At 39.0% G+C, this 23738-nt stretch overlaps 1 protein-coding gene across 2 annotated transcripts in view; it reads left to right on the forward strand.

The window, feature by feature from the left end:
* The window catches only part of DGKH (diacylglycerol kinase eta), a 92196-nt gene that overhangs the window by 32191 nt on the left and 36267 nt on the right, over positions 1–23738 (forward strand). For both annotated transcript variants that reach the window (XM_006914951.3, XM_006914950.3), the window contains exons 7-14: positions 2360–2462; positions 3591–3750; positions 5425–5533; positions 5669–5808; positions 9139–9223; positions 15315–15400; positions 21441–21540; positions 23075–23348. In XM_006914951.3, coding sequence (XP_006915013.1) covers positions 2360–2462; positions 3591–3750; positions 5425–5533; positions 5669–5808; positions 9139–9223; positions 15315–15400; positions 21441–21540; positions 23075–23348 — 1057 coding nt within the window. The remainder of the gene's footprint in view (positions 1–2359; positions 2463–3590; positions 3751–5424; positions 5534–5668; positions 5809–9138; positions 9224–15314; positions 15401–21440; positions 21541–23074; positions 23349–23738) is intronic.

Consider the following 23738-nt stretch of genomic DNA (forward strand, 5'->3'; position numbering starts at 1 on the left):
TAAACGTTTTAAAACTTTCTCGCGTATGGTGGAGAGGAGGGAAGGCGCAGAGCCAGTGGGCTGTCCGTCTGTGCTGGACCCCGGGAGGCCAGGCCTCCGGACCGGACTGCGTGTGTGGACACAAGCCAGGCCCAGGGTGGCGAGGGGCTAAGACACAGCAGGGCGGGAGGCAGTAGTTGCAAGTGCTCCCGTTGGCACTAGGGGGCGCTGTCCAGCTGCGACAGCCATCGCCTCGCCTTGGGGCGGATTTGTTTGTCCTGTTTTGAGTCTTGGGATTTAGCTCCACACACCCCACCCCCCCAAAAAGGTGGAAAAACCATCGCTTTTAATAAGTATGGTGTCGATCAACAAATGTAACAGATGTGAGTGTGACATGTTGATATCACAAGATTGATTCCACAGGCCACAGAGGAGAATATGTTCAACGTTTTAGTCGGTCTTCATAGGTAACTGGTGTTTCCTTTTCGTTTTTAAATCAAACGTGATTCTCTTTGTCCTCATGGTTGTGTTATTCTTCATTTAATATTCCAGCATTTAATATAAGATAAACTGTCTGTCTTTGGAGTTTCGGCGTAAGCCCCACCCCTAAAACCCTTTATTGCCATTCCTCATTTTAAAGGAGTGATCCCTAAATAAGATTTAAAATGTTCATCTCACTTGTGATTTTTGGGGGGGACGATCATCTACTTGGAGAAGCTTGGCTGCCCTTTTCTAACTTTTTAAAAGGAAAGAAGACCGCGTGTGATGAGCAGTATTTTAGAAGGTATTATTGAAGTTTTATTTACCTGCAGTATATGGGTTTCTACTTGTATTGTGTAGTTTTTAAACTTTACGAACTTTAAACAGTGGGAGTAAATAAGGTTTTTTACTTGCTCAGTCTTCTCACTTCTGCCTTTAAAATTTTAGAAGTATTTTACAGATTCTAGGAGGGGGCATGCTGGGATGTCTTTTCCTTTTTTTTTTCTGGCAAACTTAAGTATCATCCTGTTATGCAGTCATTCCTGGCACGCCCTGTGTCAGTTAGACACGTGGGTTTCTGAGCCACTATAGCTTCGTTACATCCTCCATCGCCTGTGCCCCCTATACTATACACCATCATTTATCTGTTTACATCTTATTTTGCCTTTAAAATACGAGTTTCTAGCAGCAGACTATTTAGCATCTAAACATGGTCATCCAGGTAAAAACAAAACAGAACCAACCCGTAGTTCCACAACCCTAATGAGTCAACTCCTAATTTTTCCAGCTGTTATCTAGTCTCTGGACATATTTTTACCTTTTCTGTAAAAACAGTGAAGATACAATTATATCATACTTTTCTCATTAACATTGTTATATTTTTTATTTTTGCTCTATGATTCTCATGTTTTTTATTCCTTTTACAACTATCTGTGCATGCTTGTTTTTCTAAAATCTCTTTAGATTAATTATTATAAATCATATTGGGAGACTATCTAGAATTAGGTCACCAGCAGAACAAGAATTACTATTAAATTTCAGTTGTTTTCTCAAAAGTTTTGACGTATACTTAATTAAATGCCAGTTTTCTGAAAGGACTAATGAAATAACACTATATTAAATAAGTGTTTTATGAAACGTCTGCTTTTACTTGTTCAAACATTTAAAGGCTCTGGATGTGAGTACGTAAGTTACCTGGTGCTGCTTAATAAGTTAGCCTGTGCTTTTTGTTTTCAATAGTATCTTGAGGGACTTTGAAACTTGGTTTCTACAGAGTTAACACATTTACTGAGCGCCTGTGACATACATCACTTTCTAAGATGAGTGGATAATAATAGGACCTTTTCATGTTCCTTACAGGGCTGAAGTCTAGCTGAGAAAATAGGCATGGATGTACTTTATAACTACAATAACATGAAAATGTCATAAAAGAGGTGTGAATAGAAAGTAATTGGATCATTACAGAAAAATAACAGATTTTTTTTTTTTCATTCCGTTCTCTAAGAGTTTTCTAAGGAGACGTCATCAGTGTTTGTAATGGTTTATGACATGGATGCGCACCGGTCAGCTTCTCTCCTTCCTCCCTCCCTTGCTCGCTTTCCTTTCCTGCCTCTGCACCCCTTTCTCTCTCTTTCTTTCTCCTTGCTGCCACCAGGCATTCATTGACTGCTCACCTGAGACAATCATGCAAATAGGCTACACAAACCAGATCCAATCCTTGTCTCTAAAATGAGTGGCCCATTCCTTAGAAGCATCAATATTGTCCCATTAAAGTAACATAGGAATTACTGAACACTTTGTGATGCAGTCGATCCTCAACTCTCAGTTCCTCGAATATAATTTATAACATAGCTAAATAGTGATTTGTTTTTATGATTCTTAAAAGTTTGTTTGTTATTAGGTGCACACTGCCTGCAAGGATTTATACCATCCTGTATGTCCACTGGGCCAATGTAAAGTGTCTATCATACCCCCAATTGCGCTGAACAGCACCGATTCTGACGGTATGTACCAGCCGTGTAAGCACGTGTATTTATGGGGTACTGAATGTCAAGATGTACGTTTATTTTCCTAGAGTAAATAGAATTGTCATTGGTTATTCTTGTCAGTTTTTACATAATAATTCCATTTAAATTGCTGAACAGTGCATTTGATTTTTAAAAGAACATTTTTAAGTTGAAGTTTAATGTAGCTATTTAACACACTGGTGAAATTTCTGTGTATAAGACTTTTAGATTTTACGTTTCAGCAAATAAGATCATTATTCTGTACTGAAATGCAGTCCAAAAGATTAATTTTTTATAAGCGTTTTTTTCCTCCATAACTGAAACTGCACATTAGCATACCTCTTATTTAGAAATCTGTTTTCCAGTAGTTTCTTTGGAGGAATTTATATCACTATAAGTTTATTCCCTTTTTCTAGACTCTTACAACTTAGCTGTGAATGCTGAAGGATCGATTTACATAGTTAGTTTCGGAATAGCATGCTAATAACTTCCTTTAAGCAAACCATATTACAAAAGGCTTTTACCATATGCTATTAATGTTTCGCATTGATAAAGTGCCTTATGATTTTCAAACTTTTTATATAAATTATGCCAGTAGGTACCCTAGATATAAGGATATAAGCCTCAAAAAATGTGATTTTTTTTTTTAAACCTGTGCTATTAAAAGCCCGCCTCCCCATCCCTGATATATTAAGATTCTATTGTTTATTAAAACTTTTAAAACATTTACTCAGGCCTCATCAAGGAGCAGTGAAAGTATTTTATAATACTGAATGTGAACATATGAATTATTTGACAGATGAGAACTTACAGACTTTGATTTTTCTTATGATTAAATGTTGTTAAGCAGGTGGCTTATCTCAAATTATCTATGATTAATACTTTTACCCTCTTTGGCATGATTTTTCATTGTAGATAGCATATTGTAAATGATAAAGTTTATATTCTTAGCATGTAAATAATAAACCTATCTCCATTTGGGGGGGAGGCTAAATGATAACTTATTGCTCTAGTAATGAACGAGGTTTTTTATTTTTATGAATTTCTCTTCCCATCTCTGAATTTTTGTCAAAAGTGTAAGACAGAAAGCTATGCGTACTGATTTTGTCCTGTGTTTTTTTACAGGTTTCTGTAGAGCAACATTTTGCTTCTGTGTTAGTCCTCTGTTGGTTTTTGTCAATTCTAAGAGTGGAGATAATCAGGGAGTCAAGTTCCTTCGGCGATTTAAACAGTTACTAAACCCGGCTCAGGTGTTTGATTTAATGAATGGAGGTCCTTATTTAGGGTAATTGATTATTGATAAATCTTGTTTAAATGAAATGTAGCACCGAGCATGGAATATGTCTGACTTTTCAGTTCATGAAAATTGTGGATTCATTGAGACGTCTCTGTGTTGCTCATCCCACCCCTCCCCCTTTTAAAGTTCTAATTGTAAACGATAACACAGTCTTTTTAGATATATGTATTTACATAACTTACGTGCTGAAATTTTTTAAATTCGTCGAGAAAGTGTTTTAGACTATATTTTACATCAGATAAGCACTCACAGGGTGCTTAGCCCTGAGAAAGATAAACTCGTATGAAGAAATACAAAAGAAGTTTAGAAAATGATTGGCACGGAAAGCTACTATTGATTTTTATATAAGACAAACAGTCGGTTAAAATGCTTTTGTGGATTTTTCATTTCAGCTTTCTAGAATGTCATATAACCTGAAATCTGAAGAAAATAGTGTTTTCAGGGAGGGAAACCATGCCTTGAGGCACTCGTAGTTCATTTTTGGCATACGTGTGTGAGTTTTGTTGAGGAGGTGACACGTTTGAACCACGGCCCTGCAGTCCCTGTACAATTTCCTTACCAAGTCAGCTTCCCTCTGGGTCCCACTGTCACCCCAAAGCACGGACACAGAAGTAGAAACAGGGATCTGAGTTACCGCGGCCCGAAAGGGCCTTTTGCGTTTTATGATTTGACACCGCCCCGTCTTCTTCATTTCCCTCCTTGTGCCTCTTCACTGTGGTCCCTCCAGCGCCTTCCCTCTTGTGTCCTTTGCCTTTTTCTTGCTGGCTCTCAGGCCCTTCTGGTCCCACGGGGGTTGGTCGTTCTCACGTGCACCAGCTCCTTCCCGACCTGCTTGGACCTCACGTCCTTTCCTTTGTTTGGGTCCTGGCATTTCGTCTCTCTTCTCGCCTTTGTCTCTTCTGTCGCTGGTCAGCTGCACCTTCCTCTCTGATGTGTCCGTTTCTATCATCCGTCATCGTTCCGGTAGCTTACATTCCTGACATTTCTTTTTCCCACCCGTTCTCTAAGATTCCGAGGAACTCCCTTTGTGAAAGTCCTCGCGATCGTCCCTGTCACGTAATGTTTAGACTTCTCACCATAGTTGAAGTGGACGAAGGGACATTCAGGAGGTGGGATGTGTGAAAAGTTGAGATGAAGGGAGAGAGAAAAAAAAGGGTGGACCCGAGGTGGGGGGAGGGGCGGAGTAGCTGGGACGTACCAAAGTGACACCCCAGCGAGGTCCGGCGGGCTCTCAGGAACTGTAGAGTGCCACCCAGTACTGACAGTGCCCTGGGTCCCCGTCCCTGGTTTGGAATCTGCACTGCAGGAAGTAACGCAGCCTGCTCATGAGAAGAGCCACAGCTCTGGTCCTGCCCTGTCACGTCATTTACCTTCTGTCCTTTTCCTGGGTTCTGCTGCTTTTCTTGTGTCGTCGTCTTCTCATTTCTCACCTTCCCTTCCTCCGAATTGTATCTCTCTTTCTACTCATGACCCACTTTCCTCTTCGAGGAGTAAGAGGGTATCTGGAGTTCAAATTGCACTCGAATGAATTGTGTGGTATAATTAATAGGTAAGGGTTCTTATATTTAATCCGAACGTGAATACCAGTAAACACAGAATAACAAGAGAATTGGGGGAACTGAATTTTATTTTATATTAAAATAAAATACTTTTTACTTTCAGTTTAAGATTATTCCAGAAGTTTGACAACTTCCGGATTCTTGTGTGTGGAGGAGATGGAAGTGTAGGTTGGGTTTTGTCAGAAATTGATAAGCTCAACTTGAATAAACAGGCAAGTACTAACTCCTTCCGTGGCGAGCTAGCATGAATGCACAGTCACTTGCTGACCAGAGAAGTGTGCACTGAGTCAGCCCCTGTGCCTCAGCGCCTCTGAGGTCCCCGCTGTCCCCCCTGTGCTCTCTTGCAGTGTCAGGTGGGCGTACTGCCTTTGGGTACGGGAAATGACCTTGCCCGAGTTCTTGGCTGGGGAAGTTCCTACGATGACGACACCCAACTTCCTCAGATACTGGAGAAGCTGGAACGCGCCAGTACCAAAATGCTGGACAGGTACAAGCCGGTGCTCTTCTAAACCTGCTTTGAAAATGGCACACGGAAGTCACTTTTCCACAGTGTAGGTTTTTCTGACTGAGAGCCCGTGAGGGCACAGACTGCCTGGTCCCCACCCTTCCCCTGAGGTCTAGAACAGAGACCAGCAGACAGGAGCACTCGATGACATATCTTTTGAGTGAATGAATGAAAGCTGAGAAAACTAGTCTAAGGCAACCATGATTTTAAAGACGGAAGGGCTCTGTTGTCACCAGTTCCTTTTAATTGCCGTTCAGGTAAAGAGAAAGCTTAAATAGTTCATTTGGGGAGGGGGGCTTTTGGTGGGGATCATCTTCTGGCTTCATTAAAGCTAAAAGAGACCTATGCATTTTAGATTTTGCTAGACTCTCTCTTCTCAGTTGTGCACATTAAGAATGAATCGAACCAACAAAGAACTAAATACTGGAAAAGGTAATCCTTTCTGGAGACAGGGAAGCATTAGGAAGACAGCGTCACACGGAGGAACTGTCACTGTGCTGATGGCGCCTTTGATCACATCGCTTCACTTGCTCTCTGAATGCCCCACATAGGACAGAGAAGTCGTGACGTGTGTACTCTGAGTAGGTTTAGGGAGTTCGGGTACTTGGAAAAATAGGACACAGTAAGCAGTAACCTCCCCGCCCCCAATAAGTAGAAGACAAATGTCAAAATATCGTTATAAACCTGAGGTAGCATGAGTCAAAACAACTTTGATCAGATTAGCCATCTGTGGAACTCTTGCTGAAAAGAACAGAATCTCATCAGGGAGCCACCATTTCTAAATGTAATTACTCTCGAATGAGCTATAACCGAATTAATTGTAACCTCGCCTGTCGTAAAGTAATGTTGTAATGGTTGGTTCTTTTGCTGACAGAATGTTTAAAAAGAGAGCTGGGCTGTAGAGCATTTATCTGTGTTTATCCCAAACTCTTTTTTTTTTTTTTTTTAAGTAAAAAATTTTTTTTCCAGTTACAGTTGACATTCAATATTATATCAGTTTCAAGAGTACGGCATAATCGATACCCCAGTAGTCTGGGTACATAAAGTGGATTCAGCCTCCAATCTCTAAAAGAACCTGGAGGTGTTTCCCTAGACAGCTGCCCGATTCCGTGCCCACCAAACCACACAGGGTGTTTTAAACGGCTTTTTGTTGCAAATTTAAGTCCCACACTCTCATTTCATCCTGAGGAACAGTGCTAGGACTTTCCTCTACCCTGCGTGAGCTCGCTTTCGCCTTGTGTGTTGTAAAACTTCTCCAGGTCATTAGCAGAGAAACAGCGCCCCCTGTGGTGAAATTCCTTGATACCGACCTGCAAAAAACAAGAAAAAAAAGGGGGAGATTAAAAAACTATTGGGTTTTTTAAGCTAAAAAAGACCACTACTAGACACATAGGAATATTTTGTTCCTGAGTTTTCTTTACTAATTTAAGAAAACTGTAAAAAGCAGGTAGGAAAAAAAATCACTTTAATAATATTCCAAATTATATAAACTTTTCCATAGATATCAATTGATTTGATCCTCAAAACAGCACTGGGCTGGCTAATAAAAGCATATTGTGACGATTTTATAAAGATGAAAATCGAGGCTTGTGGAGGCAGAGAGAGTCAGAATGGCTAATACATTGGTCTGCCTGGCACTGCTGGTTGCTTTACTAGATAAAGTATCATCTCATTTAGTCATCACGATACACCTACAGGCAGTTACTGTTATAATCTCCATCCTACAGGGTTGGGTCTCTTATCAGTGTCACACAGCTGATCAGTTTGGAGCTGGCGTCCTAACAGGGCTCCAGACTCTCGCTCCAGAGTCTTTCTCTTCAGTGCACACAGGCGCCAGGGGCCTCACCTTCTGGCCTCTGACTCCGCCTGGCAGGTACCAGTACGCCCCCTCTCCCGGCTCCACTGCCACTTCCTGCTGTGTCTTTGGCCCGTCACTTCCTGTCACGGGAGGAGGTGCAGCTTGGAGGGTGCGAGGAATCTGAGACAGTCCCATTTCTTTACCTGTCCTTTGACCAGAGCGGTATTTCCAGCTAGTAGGAACTTGACTTTTATGTTTGCAATGTGGTTTTCTCTATTTGGATATTTAGAAAGTTCAATCATTTTCTGTGTTGCTCGCATTACATCTGTTTTGTGCGCTAGGATATAAGCTTCGCTAGGGAAGCCTTTCACCGCTGTATGTCCAGACCCTGGAATGCCGTCTGTCACTTTGGGGTGTTCAGTATTTCTCCCATTTGTGCTCGTGTAGATATTTCTTCATAGTCTATTCAAGTCGAGAGTTAAAATAGTGTCTATAAGTAACTATTCAGTTTATACAGCCTAACATATAAACCTGTGTCTTTTGGAGGATTTTCTGGGAATTTAGATTTTTATGGAAAGACTGATTAATCTGAATGGTACACTAGTCTGTTTAAATACTGATGCTAAACTTGGAGTATTTCTATAGGTTCTATCTTGGCTTCTGCTATGATATGCTTTACATAAAATTCATGTGTTTCATTACTGCTTTTATTATGCTTTGTGTCTTTGTGGAATCTTTATTTCATATCCCATTACTGACAACAGTTCTTTTTAATTTTGAAATTATTATTTTAGGTAGAATAGATTGATCTGGAGTTGTTTGCTTTTCCTAACACCAGATGATTCAGTGTTTGTTTTGAAATGCATATTTACGGCTCATTTAAATAAATTTGCTTTAATTATGTATTACTTATATTTTTTACTCAATCCCATGCTTACTTCCTTTCTTAATTTAAGGAGGGATATTTTGCTATCATTTCATAAGGAGGAATATTTAGCTGATTTTCATCTCATGTTTGTATCAGCTGACTTGGCAAGACAGACTGTGAGCATGAATTATATTTTATAAGTAGTATGGATTTATTTAATCTAGGATGTTGTTTTGGAACTTTGGGTTGTGACCCATTAGTAACTTGTATAATCCGGTTAGCAAATTACAGTGAGCATTATTTAAAAAGTGAAAAAAAAAAGTAGGAAAGTCAGAACGCATTGCACCTGGCGAAGAGGGGCGGGGTGTCAGACGTGTGTGTTTCTCACTGGGGGTCATGGCCTTAAAAGGTTTGGAAGTCACTTGGAAGTCACTCATCAGAATTGATAAGATAGGACAGTCATAACTTAGGAATTGGAGTTTTACAGGATTACCAAAATTTCATCTCTTTTCCCATATTTGGTTGTTTTAGATACAGTAAATTATAGTTCATAAACATATGGGCATATGTATGTATATGAAGTGGAAACAAAGTCAGTTTATTAAATTTTAAAGAAATTTGAGACCAAAGATTTTTCTCCCTTCAGGTGGAGTATAATGACCTATGAACTCAAATTGCCACCAAAGGCTTCTCTGCTTCCAGAACCTCCAGAAGAATCTGAAGAATTTTATGTAAGACTTTAACCTTTTATCTGTTTATCATTTGAAAAGGGGGTGCATATCTTGAACAAATACGAAAACGTATGCGATACGGCGGTATCTTTCCTTAATTTCCTATTTCATTACTTGTGGCATGATCTCGTTGACTCCTTCTAGTCCTGTCCCCCAGAGGAGAGAATCTTCCATGCCCTCCCCACCCCTCAAAGTGTGAATTTAGCCACATCACTCACTCACTGTCATGGACTCCGTTACTTCTGCAGAGTGAGGCCACCATGTCGTGCCCCTCAAAGTGTGAATTTAGCCACATCACTCACCGTCGTGGGCTCCGTTACTTCTGCAGAGTGAGGCCACCATGTCGTGAGGATTAAATGAGGTCACAGATGCATGCAAAGCACCAGGCATGCAGTTCCCCTTCCCCTGCCCCTAAGAGTGCTCCCTGCGTGTCCCACCTGCCCGCTTCCTGTCACCAGCAGGGCTCCAGGGAAGGCGGCTGATGACCGGTTCCTGTTAGCTTTACTCATCTGCCTCGGCCGAGAGCACCTGTTTGAGTATTAGGGGTTCGCCCAGCTCCCTTAAACAGTCTCCAAACACACAAATACACGCGGCCAAAATATCATACAACTTCTCTCTTCCTGCTTTGCTGGCTCTGTTGAGGGTGCATCGGAACCGGTCTCCAGGTTTAGGCTGAAGGTCGAGATAACACTAAGGAAGAGAGGGCGCACTTTATTCCATCGCTGCTGCAGACCGCTAATCAGCGCGGTTCCTAGACGGTTTTAAAGATTCAGCGTGCCGATTAAACCTCAAAGCACTGGAGATTCAAAACAGAACCTAATTTTCAAAGGATTGTTCTCTGACTCACTAAGACCATTTGATCTATGATAGCTCATTTTTCCCTTGAGGAAAATTCATCTGCTTATTTTACAGTGGAAATCTCCATTTTGTCCTTAAGAAAATTATCATCTTGTCAAAACGAAGGGAAGGAATGATAACTAGGAACATGAGGCTATTTCTTAAAGATGCTAATTATACCTTGAAAAACTTTTTCTGATATAAAGGTGACAAAAACTGCTTCTAAAAAATTTGGAAAATAACGAAAATATGGTAAAGAAAATAAAAAGCTTACTTTTAGTCCCGCAATCCAGGGATAATTACTATTAAAGATGAATGTATTTACTGTTTTATTTCCAGTAGCATTTTTATTTAATTTTTATTTATAATGTTATTTTACCTAAATTTGAGCATAACACATGTTTTTACAAGAACCAGTCTTTTTCTTAATAGTATTTTTATAAGTGTTGCTAAGTTTCTCTCCGGAGAGAGAAAAGAGGGAACTCATTTACTCTACATATTTCAGATATCCGTTTCCCATCATGCAAAGTAAAGGTGGACAGTTTGCTTTTACCACATTCGGTCACCAAATATGAGGTGCAACCATGGCTACTTGGAAGAGACCTCTTTTTTTTTTTTTTTGGTTTTTGGGGTTTTTTTTAGTATAAAAGGATTTTGAATGACACTTCATTGATTTTGAATGACACTTCATTGATTTTGGTTTCTTATCAAAATATTTCCTAACAAAGGGATGGATGCCTTATGATTACAGGTTAAATCTGTGTTCCGCATCACTGACATTGACTTTTTTGCCTTGAAAACTGCAAAAAAGTATAAGCTGAACCTTCTCCTTTCTTAGGCTCAACCTAACTTTCCAGTTTATAGATAGTTTAAATAAAATATTTATTTTGGATTCCCTTTTGCATGGTTGTGAAATTGTTATTAGTATTTTTTTTTAGTTTTAAAAGGACACGAGAGATGGTCAATTATCTTACGCTTAGCATTCTGCTGGCATCTTAGAAGGACAGAGCTTAAGGAATTGTGACAGTTTCATTGATTAATTCCTCATGGCCATAATTAAGTAATTGTATTTGCTGCTGTACTTTTTAAACATTGTAAAAATGGTGATCTCATGATTTCCTCCAGTAACAACGATTCTGTTATTTAATACTCAATATTAGAAAATTTATCGTGTGCACGTAACGTCCAGTCCCCATGCTGTTGTGTTCTTTCTCTGACCCTTTGCACACAAATCTGTACCCTTCCGTTGGCATCATGTTGATTAGCTCACTGCTGTTCCCACCTGGGGTCTCAGCTTAGGTACCGCTTGCTCCAAGCCGCCATCCCTCATCTCCCGAGTCCTAGTACCGTGTTCTTCCTCAATTATTCCATAGCCCCTTTACCTTCCATTATCTCGGCACTATCATACTGTAAAGATCAGGCGATGTGTATTACTCATTCACCATTACATCGTCATCTGGCTCAATGACTGGCACGAAGTAGACAGTTAATAGAAAATTTTTATCGTTAATTTTTGACTTAAACGCCAAACGCTTTGTAAACAAAGGGGCATCTTGGCATCAAAGCTCTCTGGCCTTTTCTATTTCTTGCAAGCCAGATCCCTCCTGCTCTCCAATTGGATTTAAAGCTCTTTGATGCAGGAGTCATGTTTCTGGTCTCTTCTGTGTCACACGCCAACTGTACAAGTCTAGTGAGTCGACAGAGGCTTGTTTGTTAAGGCCACGGTACGAAGGAGAGATGTGAGCTGCCGTCCGTTTCGCCATCGCCCTGAAAGCACAGGCGAGAATGGCCTCAAAGCTCTGGAAGCAGAATTCTTCCTCGGAGTTTGTTTTTAAATTGACTCTGATGGAATAATGAAAGTTCTCTCCCCTCACGTCTGCCTGTGTTCTGGCTGCTTGGTCATAGCATGCTGAGAAGTCGTATCTTTATTTTTTCTTTTATTCATTTAACTCAAATTCAAATTCATTCATTTAATTCAAATTCATTTTATTCAAATAAAAGACTTCCCTTTGGCTTCAGTCCGCCTCGAGGAGTGGTTCCCAAGCTGTGTGCCAGGGCACCCCAGGGCACCCCAGTGAGCTCTGAGGGCGACCGTGAGATATTTTTAAACTTCAAAGAAAACGTGGTGATACTCAACATCTGTGGGTGCCACACAAACTGCCAGCTTGAGACCGCGCCCCGTTGACACGTTAGGTTACACCGCATTCCTTTCGATGACGTCATGTTTCTGCGAAGCTGGGTTTTCAGTAGTTGGCTGTGGTAAAAACAAATGCCACACAGAAATTTGTGTGGACTAGGAAATGAGGGTATCGTTGTCCAATCTGGTTCCAAGGTTTGAGATGTATACAGTGCCTAGAGGCTTACAACTGGTTATCGAAGAAGGAAATAAGATATTTTTCCTTTTAATTTATATATATTGGTTTTTCAAATGGTTATTGAGTTGTTAGGATATACATATTTATTCTGTTATTTGAAGTTAACTCCTCGTAGGTATTTCTTTTGGCCTAGGGCCACTGAGAGGAAATCATTCAGACATTAAGGATACTGTGAACTCAGAGAGTTTTAGACTCTCTGGTCTGGTGGGAGAGACAGACAGGGAGACAGTGAGCAACATTTAGGTTCTTTTCAGGGCATAATGGTTGCACAGAAAAGAGGGTTCTTGGCCCGGCAAGTTTAGTGAAGTCTTTACAGGGGGGTTTGTGCCTAGACTCAGTTTTCAGCACCAAAAAAGAGAAGTAGGGATTAGCCAGTTGACAAAGAGCATCGCACAGAGCATGAATGTAGGGACCCTGGTAAATCTGGGGCACTGCAGGTGACTCCGTGGAGCTGGACGTGCAGTGTGAGGGGAGAGCCTCAGAAGACAGGACAGAGAGGAGGAACGGACGGTTCGGATCGTGGAGGGCGTCGGGGATTACGGAGGGTCTTGCGTGTGAGCCGAAGGGCTCGACATTTTCTGGAAGGGAGCAGGGATCCGCTCAGACATTGCTAGGCAGAGATGTGGCATGATCAGATTTGCGCTTTTAAAAAAAATCACTGTGTCGCGAAGTGGAGAATGGCTCGCAAAGGAGCAAGAGAGACGTACGAGGCCCAGTAAGGAGGCTGTTACAATGATACACTTGAGAAATGATGAAATTTGTATTGGACACAGTCCAGCAAAGACAAGATTTGCTTTGGGGGGTGGGGGGCAGCGTAGTGGGAAAAGCCCCAGCGTCCTCGGACCTGGCCCCTCGCTTGCCTGCTCTTCATTATCTGTGGGTCTTGGGCAAATCTCTCGACTCACCTGAGCCTCAGGCACCCGGGCCGTGAAACAGGACAAATATACAGAGTGCTTAATCGCGGTGTCTGGTACTTTATAATTACCTGACCTTCCCGCCTCTGCTGAATAACGATGTACTAGGTTAACAAGTGACATCAGTAATTTTATGCTCTGACACTGAGGGTATTTAATTTTCCTCTGGAAGAGGTTCTATTCTTTGCCTTCAGTTATTTTAATGGACAAAATCTTGGCTTTTTAAACAAATTCAAATGGAATTAATGAGACTTTAAAATATCCTCCCCTACGTTCTCAGGCTTTGTGACAGTCTACTCTGTAGGAAAAGAAATTAATCTTTTTGAAAAATATTTCCTTTCATTGCTTTTTAAAAATAGGTATTTCATTTTTCTGGTCTCAACTGTAAAGATTGAGTTTTAAAGGTTTAGCCCGGGAGTTTAATAAAGTACATTTGTGAGTCAGTACAATATGGTATGAAACTTTGAGTTTCCTCCCCTTCCCTACTTTCTTCATGTAAAATTGGTGGTCCGGCTTTGAAGGGAGTATGGGAGACATGTAAAGGAGTAACGGAGTGATGTGCCACCAGCGGAACGCGGTGTGATCGGGAATGAGGTCCCTTCGGGAAGAAACTCAGAAGAGCAAAGGAGGCCAGCTTGGATGGAGCAGATGGTTTAAACTGGAAATTTTTGAGCTGCGTGACACGGAATATATTTGAGGCAAACATTTGATAGAAGGCTCTGAATACGAGGCTGTGTAAATATTGTGCACATTTTCACATATTAGGAAGACGTGTTCTTTCAACAGAATGTTAAAGTGTGAGTCAGATAGAAAAGGGACAGATACAAGACTCCTCGAGCATTTGATTACTTCCTATTTGAGAGAAGTGTTTATTTACATGATGGTATGACAGTGCATACAGCATTTTTAAGAACGTTTTATTGAATTATATGTGCAGAGAAGTGTACATATCATAACTATGCAGCTTGGTAAGTTTCCACAAACTGGATGATCCCGTGTAATCGACGCCCAGATCACAGGGCAGCGTTACCAGTGACCCTGAGCCTGCTCATGCCCCCTTCCCTCCACCACCGACCCCACCATCTCCCACCCAAATAACCACTGTCCTGACTTCTAACGGCATAGATGAGTTTTGTTTGATTGTGTACTTTATCGAATAGGATCATTTTGTATGTACTCATACATGTACTCATTTGTTTCCGAATTCGTTCACTCAGTATTATGTCTGTGAGACTCATCTATGGTGTGGCAGAGTTGTAAACAATGCATTCACATTGCCCTATAGTATTCCATGGCAGGAATACACTCCAATTTGTCACCGGTTACAATTTGCTACCTGGACAATTTGTTGCAATTTGAATGCTGCTGTGAACATTCTCGTGCATGTCTGTAGGCGAACCCAATTCTGCATTTCTTTTGGGTGTAAATGTGGAAGTTGAATTGCTGGGTCCCACCGTATTAGGCACATGTTAACTTGAGGAGACACCACCCACAATTTTACTGAGCGTGGGTGTCAGCTTGCTCTCCCAACAGCACTGGGCGAGAGTTCTGTTGCTCTTGCAAATACTTAGCATTTCCTGGTTGTTGTTAGTTTTACTTTGTATTTACCTGATGGCCAATAAGGTTGAATACATTTTCACCTGTTTGTGGACCATTTGGATACCTTCCTCTTTAAATTTCTAGTCTTTGGCAGCATGTTTTGTTAGGTTGTCTGGCTTTTTCGTATTCACTTGACATTTTAAAAAAATTTTATTGGTTTTTAATGAATTTCTAAGTTAAGAATTCCAGAAACTAAAACGTTTCACAGAAAGGAAATATTTCACTATTTTGCGTAATGACTCTTTTGTGTATTTTCATTGTAGCCATCGCCCTGTGTCACATGTGTCATTTTGAAGCAGTAATAACTGAGTTATATTATTTCTAGCAACAATAACACAATATGTTTTTTATTTATTCTTTTTTCAGATGACAATTTATGAAGACTCAGTTGCAACTCATCTTTCAAAAATCCTCAATTCTGATGAACACGCAGTGGTCATAGCATCTGCCAAGTGAGTTATGGAGTTGAAGTCATGACATAATTATAGGGTGAAAATGAAAGGAAAGCTGGTTCCTATTATTTATATCATTTCTTCGTGAATTTTCCCGTAAAATATTAGCAAGTAGCTTATAGAGTTAGAATACTCAATTTGCATCGATTTTTTTAAAAAAATTACTTTAGCATCATATGTGCAGTGGAGTATATTTAGAGGGTCTATTTGAAAGATTTTTGTCAAAAAGGTGCAATAAGTGTCTAGAGTTTAATTAATCTAAGTTCCTATTTAAAGGAGTATTTATGATTAATTATAAGATGAAAAACACATTTCATTGTAATTCATTATTTCAGTGAACACCATATTCAGGAACTCTTCACATTGGGAAAAGAAAATAATGATGAGATTTTTTTCAAAATGACATTTCTCAGCATGTTTAAATTGCATAATTATATTTTAATTCGGAGTTATGAATTCAAATAAGTTGATTAATTTTTATTCAATTTTAGTTGATTCTGTACATGGAGCCAAAGCTACTTGATTTCAGTATCCCAAACATTTGCCTCGCTGGAATTTAGAATTTAGTTTTAAGGCATCCCCTACCGATGTCACAAGAACTGGAAAGTCAATTACATATAGGAGGGGATGAAACCAACTGAAATTTTCAGCTGATAAGCAAAAGTTAAAGAATGCTTTAGGATTCTGGCTTAACAAAGAAACGTTAGTATTATGGAGAAAGAGACCGAAAAGAAAAGGGAGAAGGAAAAAAGAGAATGGGGAAGTGGTAGAGGAAAAAATCCACAAACTTTAGCATATTAGGTATTTAATATGCAAATAAACCAAAGAAAAACAAGATAGATCGGTATCACAAACTTGCCTGTGACAGAAGTGCAGATGTGGAGACAGCTGCTTTTGGTGCTGTAACCCCCAGGAGTAGGAAACAGGGCTGAGCAACAGGAAAAGGGTTGAGTGACCTTAGGCAAGGGAAGCACATGTTGCCCAGACAGGTGGGCGGGCCAACTTCGTTTGCTGGGCGGTGCTGCCGGTGGCTTTTGTTGTTGTTGTTTGGTTCGGTGTTATTTAATGAACTGTATAGCTTTCTGGCGAAAAGTACAAGTCTCCAGTTTGTCCCAGGCCCGAGCACTCCCCATTGTCTTTCTCATCATCTTGGGCCAAATTCATAAACCTCAGTTCATTATTTCCTAAGTTTCTTCTATAAGGAAGACATTTGTATTTATCACCTTTTCTCCGTAAAGCAAATGCTTCTTTAGAGGACATTTTAGAGGACATTGCTAGGAAAGATGGAAAGTCGAAATGGAACCTTTCCATTTTATATCAAATTATTAAAGAATTATTCTTTAATACAGTTAAGTAAATATTTTACCTGGTCACTTTTCATACTTAGGATTTTAACAAAACCTTAATATTGACCTTTGTGTGTTTGATATATTTTGATTAATGCCTCCTACATATTTATACTTTTTTAAAGCTTTATTTTTTCAATTGAGCTATAATTGACATAGAACACTGTATTAGTTTTAAGTGTGCAATATAATAATTTGATATATGTATACATCGTGAAATTATTACCATGATAAGTTTATTTAACATCCATCACCTCACATACTTGCGTTTTTTTTTTCCTTGCAATGGGAACTTTTATGATTTACTTACGTATTTTTAATTAAATGGAATTAACATTATGAAATTTGGACAGACGCAAACAGGACCGTTACAGCAGCCACCCCCCTCTCTCCCTACCTTCCTTAACCTTAACACCTGTGAGGTATAACATTGTGAGCAGCGGGAATCTTTTTTCAAATAAAATCTTAGGCAGAATTCCAATATTAAATAAAAATAGTAGAAGATGCTTTAGTCCAAGATTTGTACAAAAACTCGTGAATTCTGAAGTAAAAGTTAACATATTTGTCTTTACTATCTCAAACAGTTATTTGAACATTTAAAAAATTGAATCATATATTTCTAAATGGTATTTGAATCAAGCATTTGTGGAATCTTTGAAGTAGTTCTGCAAAACAGCTCAGAAACCCTTGGAGTAGGTCTCAGTGTTGCACTAAGTAGGCGTAAATCTGGGGTCCCAGTCGAGACTCCCCATTCGCCAGCTTCGTGACCTATGTCTGTTTTATCGGGTTTAAGAATGGAAGGAATGCCTCTCCTTCCTCCCTCATGGACTGGTAGAAGAACTGAGTTGAGTAATAGAATAAATAGAGCTTATAAACTAGAGTGCTGGATTAAATCATTAAATCATCACTTCATGTTTTCCCCAATTACGTTTCAGATGTTTCTTTGACCTTGGCCTGGCTCCTTGTCCAGGCTCTGCTCTCAGCCTTAGCTTCAGATTTCTCCCCAACTAAGTCTTTTGCCTTTAAGCAGATTCTGTGCCAACCCGGGTCCCCTGTTGTCACTCATCGGTACCCCTGGGCCTGCCCAGCTGCTCCGTCTTTATGACCCCAGATTAAAATTCTAAGGGATTGGACATAAAGGGATTCACAACAGAAAAGAGAGGACAATATGTAGTAACTTTGTACCAGTAATGCAATGTATTTTTATTTTAATTTTAGTTACGGACATTTTCAAACATATATAAAAGTAGAAAGTAATGATTTCCCACTGTACTTGTCGCTTAGCTTCAGTATTTACCAACATTTTGCCATATACTCCCCATTTTCTTTTGCTACATCTCTAAGCAAATTCCAGAAATTGTTTTATTCTACTTTCAGTATATATATATCTAAAAATCTTTTTATAAAATCTAATTAATAACACTTCTGTATTACTCAGTTTATTTCCCCCAATTATCTTGAAGATTTTTTTTTAAACAGTTAATTTGTTCAAATCAAAATTTAAACAAGGTTCACATCGCATTTAAGTGATCTATCTCTTTAAGGTTTATAAAATCTATGCTAGTTATCCCTACTTTCAAAAAATTTTGAGGTGTGACATATATGTGGTAAAGTGTCCATATCATAAGTGCACAACTTAGTGAGTAGAACAGATAATATACACACATTTACATATACATCCTCGTGACCACCACCTAGATAAAATAAAGAACTTTCTTATTCTGTTAATACTATTTGATTAATACAATGTTAAGGCAGAATGTTTTAACCTTCTTATGCATGTATATACTTATTTCAGAAAATAGTAATTCCCAGTAGCCTAAGCTGTTTTTAACTATTTTTAAAATGTTGAAAATGCTCATGGAAGAAGCTATACCTGTTAGCATAGCTATATGTAGGTTAACTAAAGTAGTTAATATAGGTTAACCAACATAATATCACCATTTCTTTGACTGGAATTTTGCAGGTTCAGTATGATAATGCGAATTATCTTGTGAGAATCAGAAGCACTAATTAGCAGCCATAGGTGTCATGAATAAAAATGAAAAGCAAAGTTATTAAATAAATGCAGCTTGTTCTGTAGACAAAACTTTTCAAAACATGGGCTCAGCTGCAGGAAAAAATAATAAGATTGGAAACATTGTCATAGAACCAGAGAATCTGAGATTTGTAATCTGCCGTAGAAGTAATTTTGGCAACTCCCTCCTTGAGAAAATGAGGCAAAGCATGTAGTTCTTAGGATCTTTCCTCGGAGCACATGGATAGCTAGGTTTTACTTTTTCTATTAGGTGTTGATACTCCTAAATCACCTTTAATTTCTGATTGAAACTGTTCATATCAGTCGAAAAATGAATTTTTCAGGTTCTCGTCGGATGGCCTGTGCCTGCCAGTAGATGGTGATGTTTCGGCACCATCGCCATATTTATCTTAGGGTTTCGTTTGCGTGTTTCATTGTCATTTGTCCCATTTAAAAAGAAAATAAGTGGAAAACTGATAAATGAAGGTGCTGCTACTAGTGATAAGAAGTGTAGATCGTATGTATAATACAACTGAGATGATGGCGGAAGTATCAAGCATGGTAAATGTGGAGTGTGTCAGCTTCAATGTAGATTTGGTGCACAGTGTTGACTATTCAGCTTCAAAGGAGTATGAAATTAAACGGATAACATGTTGGAAATATTTCATCAAAATTTTGTCTTAATTAAATTAATGTCTTAACATTAATTTAATGTCATCAAATTAATGTCTTAACATTAATTCAAGATATTATTAGGGATTTAAAATTTTTTTTTAGCTCTGTGGGAAAATCTATCTTCCACGTTTTTTATTTTGTTTTTGCACGTTCTCTAGAAATCTTTATGTATAAAAGTAGGAAACTGTGTCTCAGTTGAAGAAACTCTTTTGTGTTAACTATAGTAAATACACGTTAAAATTGTTTTTCTCCAATTTGCAAGTTCCCAGTTGATGTGACTTTGAAATCATACTATTTTAAACGTTTTATTTCTATTTTTAAAATTCTGCATACACTATTTAGGTGTAATAAAAAGTTAGTTCATTTCTCCAGAATATAAAATCCTATGACTTTTAGAGAATGAACTTAATGGACCATAACATAGACCATTTCTTCTGATTTTTCCCACACCTTCTCCTAGCCCAGACTCAGACTCTGTCCTCCAACCTCCGTCTGCCTCAGCACAGCTGTGGGAGGGCAGCCTGCTGCTCCTTAGAATCCTAGGCAGATGGACCGGCAGGCTCGATCCCCAGGAGTTAGGAAAATACAGCAAAAGTAGCTGTGATCATGTTATAGCATGTACAGTCTCACAAATTCAAGAAAAAACTATATCAAGACGGTATTGTAATAATGGCCCAAAAAAACACAAAAAACAAAAAAAAACCCTTCTATTTTGAAGAGGAGGATATGTCACTGTCTCCTTTCCCTAGAAGTGGGGCATCGTAGAGAAACTTTCAGTCAGGCCCACAGAAGAAATTTCATAATAGCCTACCTTAATATTTCAAGAAGTTTCATAAAAATATTCTATGTGAACCAAAAAGACAAAACGCTATGTGAAGCACATGAATGCAACTCTAATAAACAGTAAGCTAGATTCTCTGTAGAAATTTGAGTTTAAAAAGCCAACCAGAAGGTTGAGGGTTAGGAAATGCTACATTTTGTCCAAATGAAATCTAGAAATGGTTGAGAGACAGAGACAGAGACAGAGATAGAGGATCCTGTATCTATCGAATGACTCAATTTCATGATACTTAAGCATCTGGAAACTTAACCGTTATGTCACTCACATACCAGAGAAGTGAGTATAACAGAAAAAATAACTGCTAGAACCTGGTTTTTTTTCTTCAACTTTTTCAATCTATACCAATGATAAAGAGCAATATTTTTAAGTACTCTCTGATTCTGTTTTCAGCATCACTATTAGCCTTTGCCGATCATATATTACCTTTCTGTTGGGTGTCATTTTTAATCCGACACCAGCTCCAGAGACTTTTGAAAGAGATTTATTAGTATTTCAGATCATTTTTCATTTTAGTCTATTTAGTTCTATTACAAAGAAACTACATGTAATTAAAAGAAACAAACAAGAAACCATATATTGCTGACATTAACAAGACCTAAATTAAATTAACCTTGCATGTTATCGTAAGGAAAAAAAAATGAATGAATATACAGAAAATATAACTCAATTCAAGTGCGTGGAGGATCGATCTTCAGCATAACACACAATCTCTTTTCAGGGACAATGTATTATCAAGATAGCCATCGGATGTATGGCAGTGACAGCATAAGTGACAAGGTTATCCTTTGTTGTTCAATCCTGCAAGTTCCGTTATTATGAAAAATATATAATGTGTAGGCGATAACACTTTTTAAAATGGGATCTAAAAATATTCTTATCAAGATATAATTTAAATATTTGACAAGGACTTGTTATTACCTTAAAATCACTTTTATTTATGTTGAGCAACGTTTCTTCATGTGTCCTTTTACCTTTTATCAATTGGAACGCCTTGGAGTTATCTAGGACATGTCACATAGCAGATAGAAGTGTGCGTTTATAACACAGATGATCCCAGTATTTTGACAGTTTGCTTAGTTGTGCTTATTTTTAATATCTGGATAAATCAAAGCAATTCAGGCTACTGAGTTTACCAAATTGCACAATTTCTTTTCTTCAAAGGATACTCTGTGAAACTGTCAAGGACTTCGTTGCCAAAGTAGAGAAGGCTTATGAGAAAACGTTGGAAAACGCTGTTGTTGCCGATGCCGTGGCCAATAAAGTAAGGACACACAGTCGGGGCATCCGAGGTTTTCACTTACAGCGTTAACATTGAACTTGTTTTACAGCTAAATTGATTCAGTGATTTTCCTGCCAAAATATCATAAATCAAGAGAAAAGTTACTTTTGATTCAGATATGAGGGTTTAAAAACATTCTGTTTTATGGCAACCTTTTAGGATGTAGGAAAACTGCATCTCTGGAGACCTGCTGAGAAATCGAATTTCATGACGCACTGGTTGACAGCTCAAAGGAGAACCGCACAACAGTCGGGGCGCCCGGCGACAGCGCCGAGTTGGCCAGTGTCCCGCTGGGAAGAGGAAAGGCTTTCCATTTCCAGGCAGAACTGGGGCCAGTCGGGGTCCCTCCCAGCACAGCTCCTCAGGGTGCCTGCACTTTACGGTCCTCAGTCCCTGTCAGGGTTCTGTTTCTTACATTGCTTTTATCTTCACGGATCTACCCCCTCTGTGAGCTTTCCAAGGCGACATACAGTAAGAGTAGTTTACTGACCGCCGAAGCTACTGCTGTCTTTGCCTTCTTGAGTTCTTGACCGGGTGTTCGTAGCAAGGCTTGGCTCTCTTGGGCACGCAGAGGAGAGGGGTCGCCCCAGGTTCGTGCCGTCAACGGTGGTGTAATTGAGTGGAAGGAAAGAAAGACCGAAATAAATATTCGTTTGGAGCCTTCAGTCTCTTTCTCATGTTTTTCCACTCTGTGGAGAGCTTCAGAAAACACTCTCTAGTCACACTTTTTTCTCGTGACTCTCCCCGCTGTAACTTTGTCTTGGCAGGTCATCAGAGATAAGTGAGGAGCAAAGAACTGGAAATTATTGGGAGATAAAAGTTACGTTAGGCAGCAGCATCAACAGCTTCAGTCCTAAATGTTTCTTGGCCCTTAGTAATTTAAGAAAAGCAGAAAGAAACAATGGCGAGTACTTACTGTTTTTTTTTTCCCCTGCATCTCCCTTCTTTCTCTTTTTTAATCCTTGTGCATTTTTCTTTTTGCTTTTTCTTTGAGCAAGTCATTCCTTAGATACGGTTCCCTCCTTTGCAAACCAAAGCTTTAATGGTGAGCTCACCAAGACTCAGCCTGACCTGCAATTTCTATGCTCAAAATGGTGCCATAAGTTGATTACCTTCAGAAAGTGTTTCTGTGATGTTTTGTATGAAGTATAGCAAATTTCGTATAATGTATAAATTTTTCGTGTGATGTGTCACTTTAGAGGAAAGTATTTTTTGTTTGCTTGTTTTTTTAAGGAAAAATAGCTGTTCAAAGATCGTAAAGACTCTCACCAGTAAAATGGAGTCTGAATGGTTTTAGAGGTATAAACCAATAATTGTGCTAAATTGTGCTTTTTTTAAAAAATTACATATTATTTAGTCCATAAGCTGTCTAAAGTATAATTTATAATAGCCGATGAATGGTCGACATCAATATCACATCTTTACTCTGAAATCAAAAACTGTTCATTTATAAATGATCATTTTTCATCTCCACTAAACAGAGATCCCTCACGTTGGTTTTGTTTTGCGCTCTTAGTGTTCAGTCCTAAATGAGAAGCTTGAACAACTGCTCCAGGCTGTGCACACGGATTCCGCGTCCACTACAGTTGTCTCGGGCGTCCGCTCTCTCACTGTGGAGGAAGATGCCATGGAATCTTCGAGTGAAGAATCCTTGTGCGAAAGCAGGGAACACCTCTTGGATGACACTACAAAACCGTCCTCCCAGAAAGCCCTCAAACCAAAGGAGATAATGTTGCGGGCGAACAGTTTAAAGAAAGCAGTGAGGCAGGTCATTGAAGAAGCCGGCAAAGGTACACGTTAGCCACAGTAGCCTAGCGTTGATTGACACAGTTAGTTAGCAGCATTTCGTATTACAAGCACAGTGAAGGTTCCTGTCAGTCAGACTGGACACACGTAAAAACTTTTTTAGAGACAAGACGGAAGAAGATAGAAATTTGTATTTAGTCCTATTTATTGTTTTAGTAGTAAGGATCAGAATATGAATGGTACATAAAATAAAATCTCAGAAATAAAGGACACTGCAAACATTGAAATAAAATTGAAAATTAAGTAATATTTCTAAAACATAAAACATTTTTACTTAATTGGAATCTGTTGAGTTCTAAACGAAAACCAAACCTGTACACTACTTTGAAAATATTTTCTTAACATTTATTTCCTAAATGTTTACATGCTTTTTT

The sequence above is a fragment of the Pteropus alecto genome, unplaced genomic scaffold (genome assembly GCF_000325575.1).
Source record: "Pteropus alecto unplaced genomic scaffold, ASM32557v1 scaffold35, whole genome shotgun sequence".
NCBI lineage: Eukaryota > Metazoa > Chordata > Mammalia > Chiroptera > Pteropodidae > Pteropus > Pteropus alecto.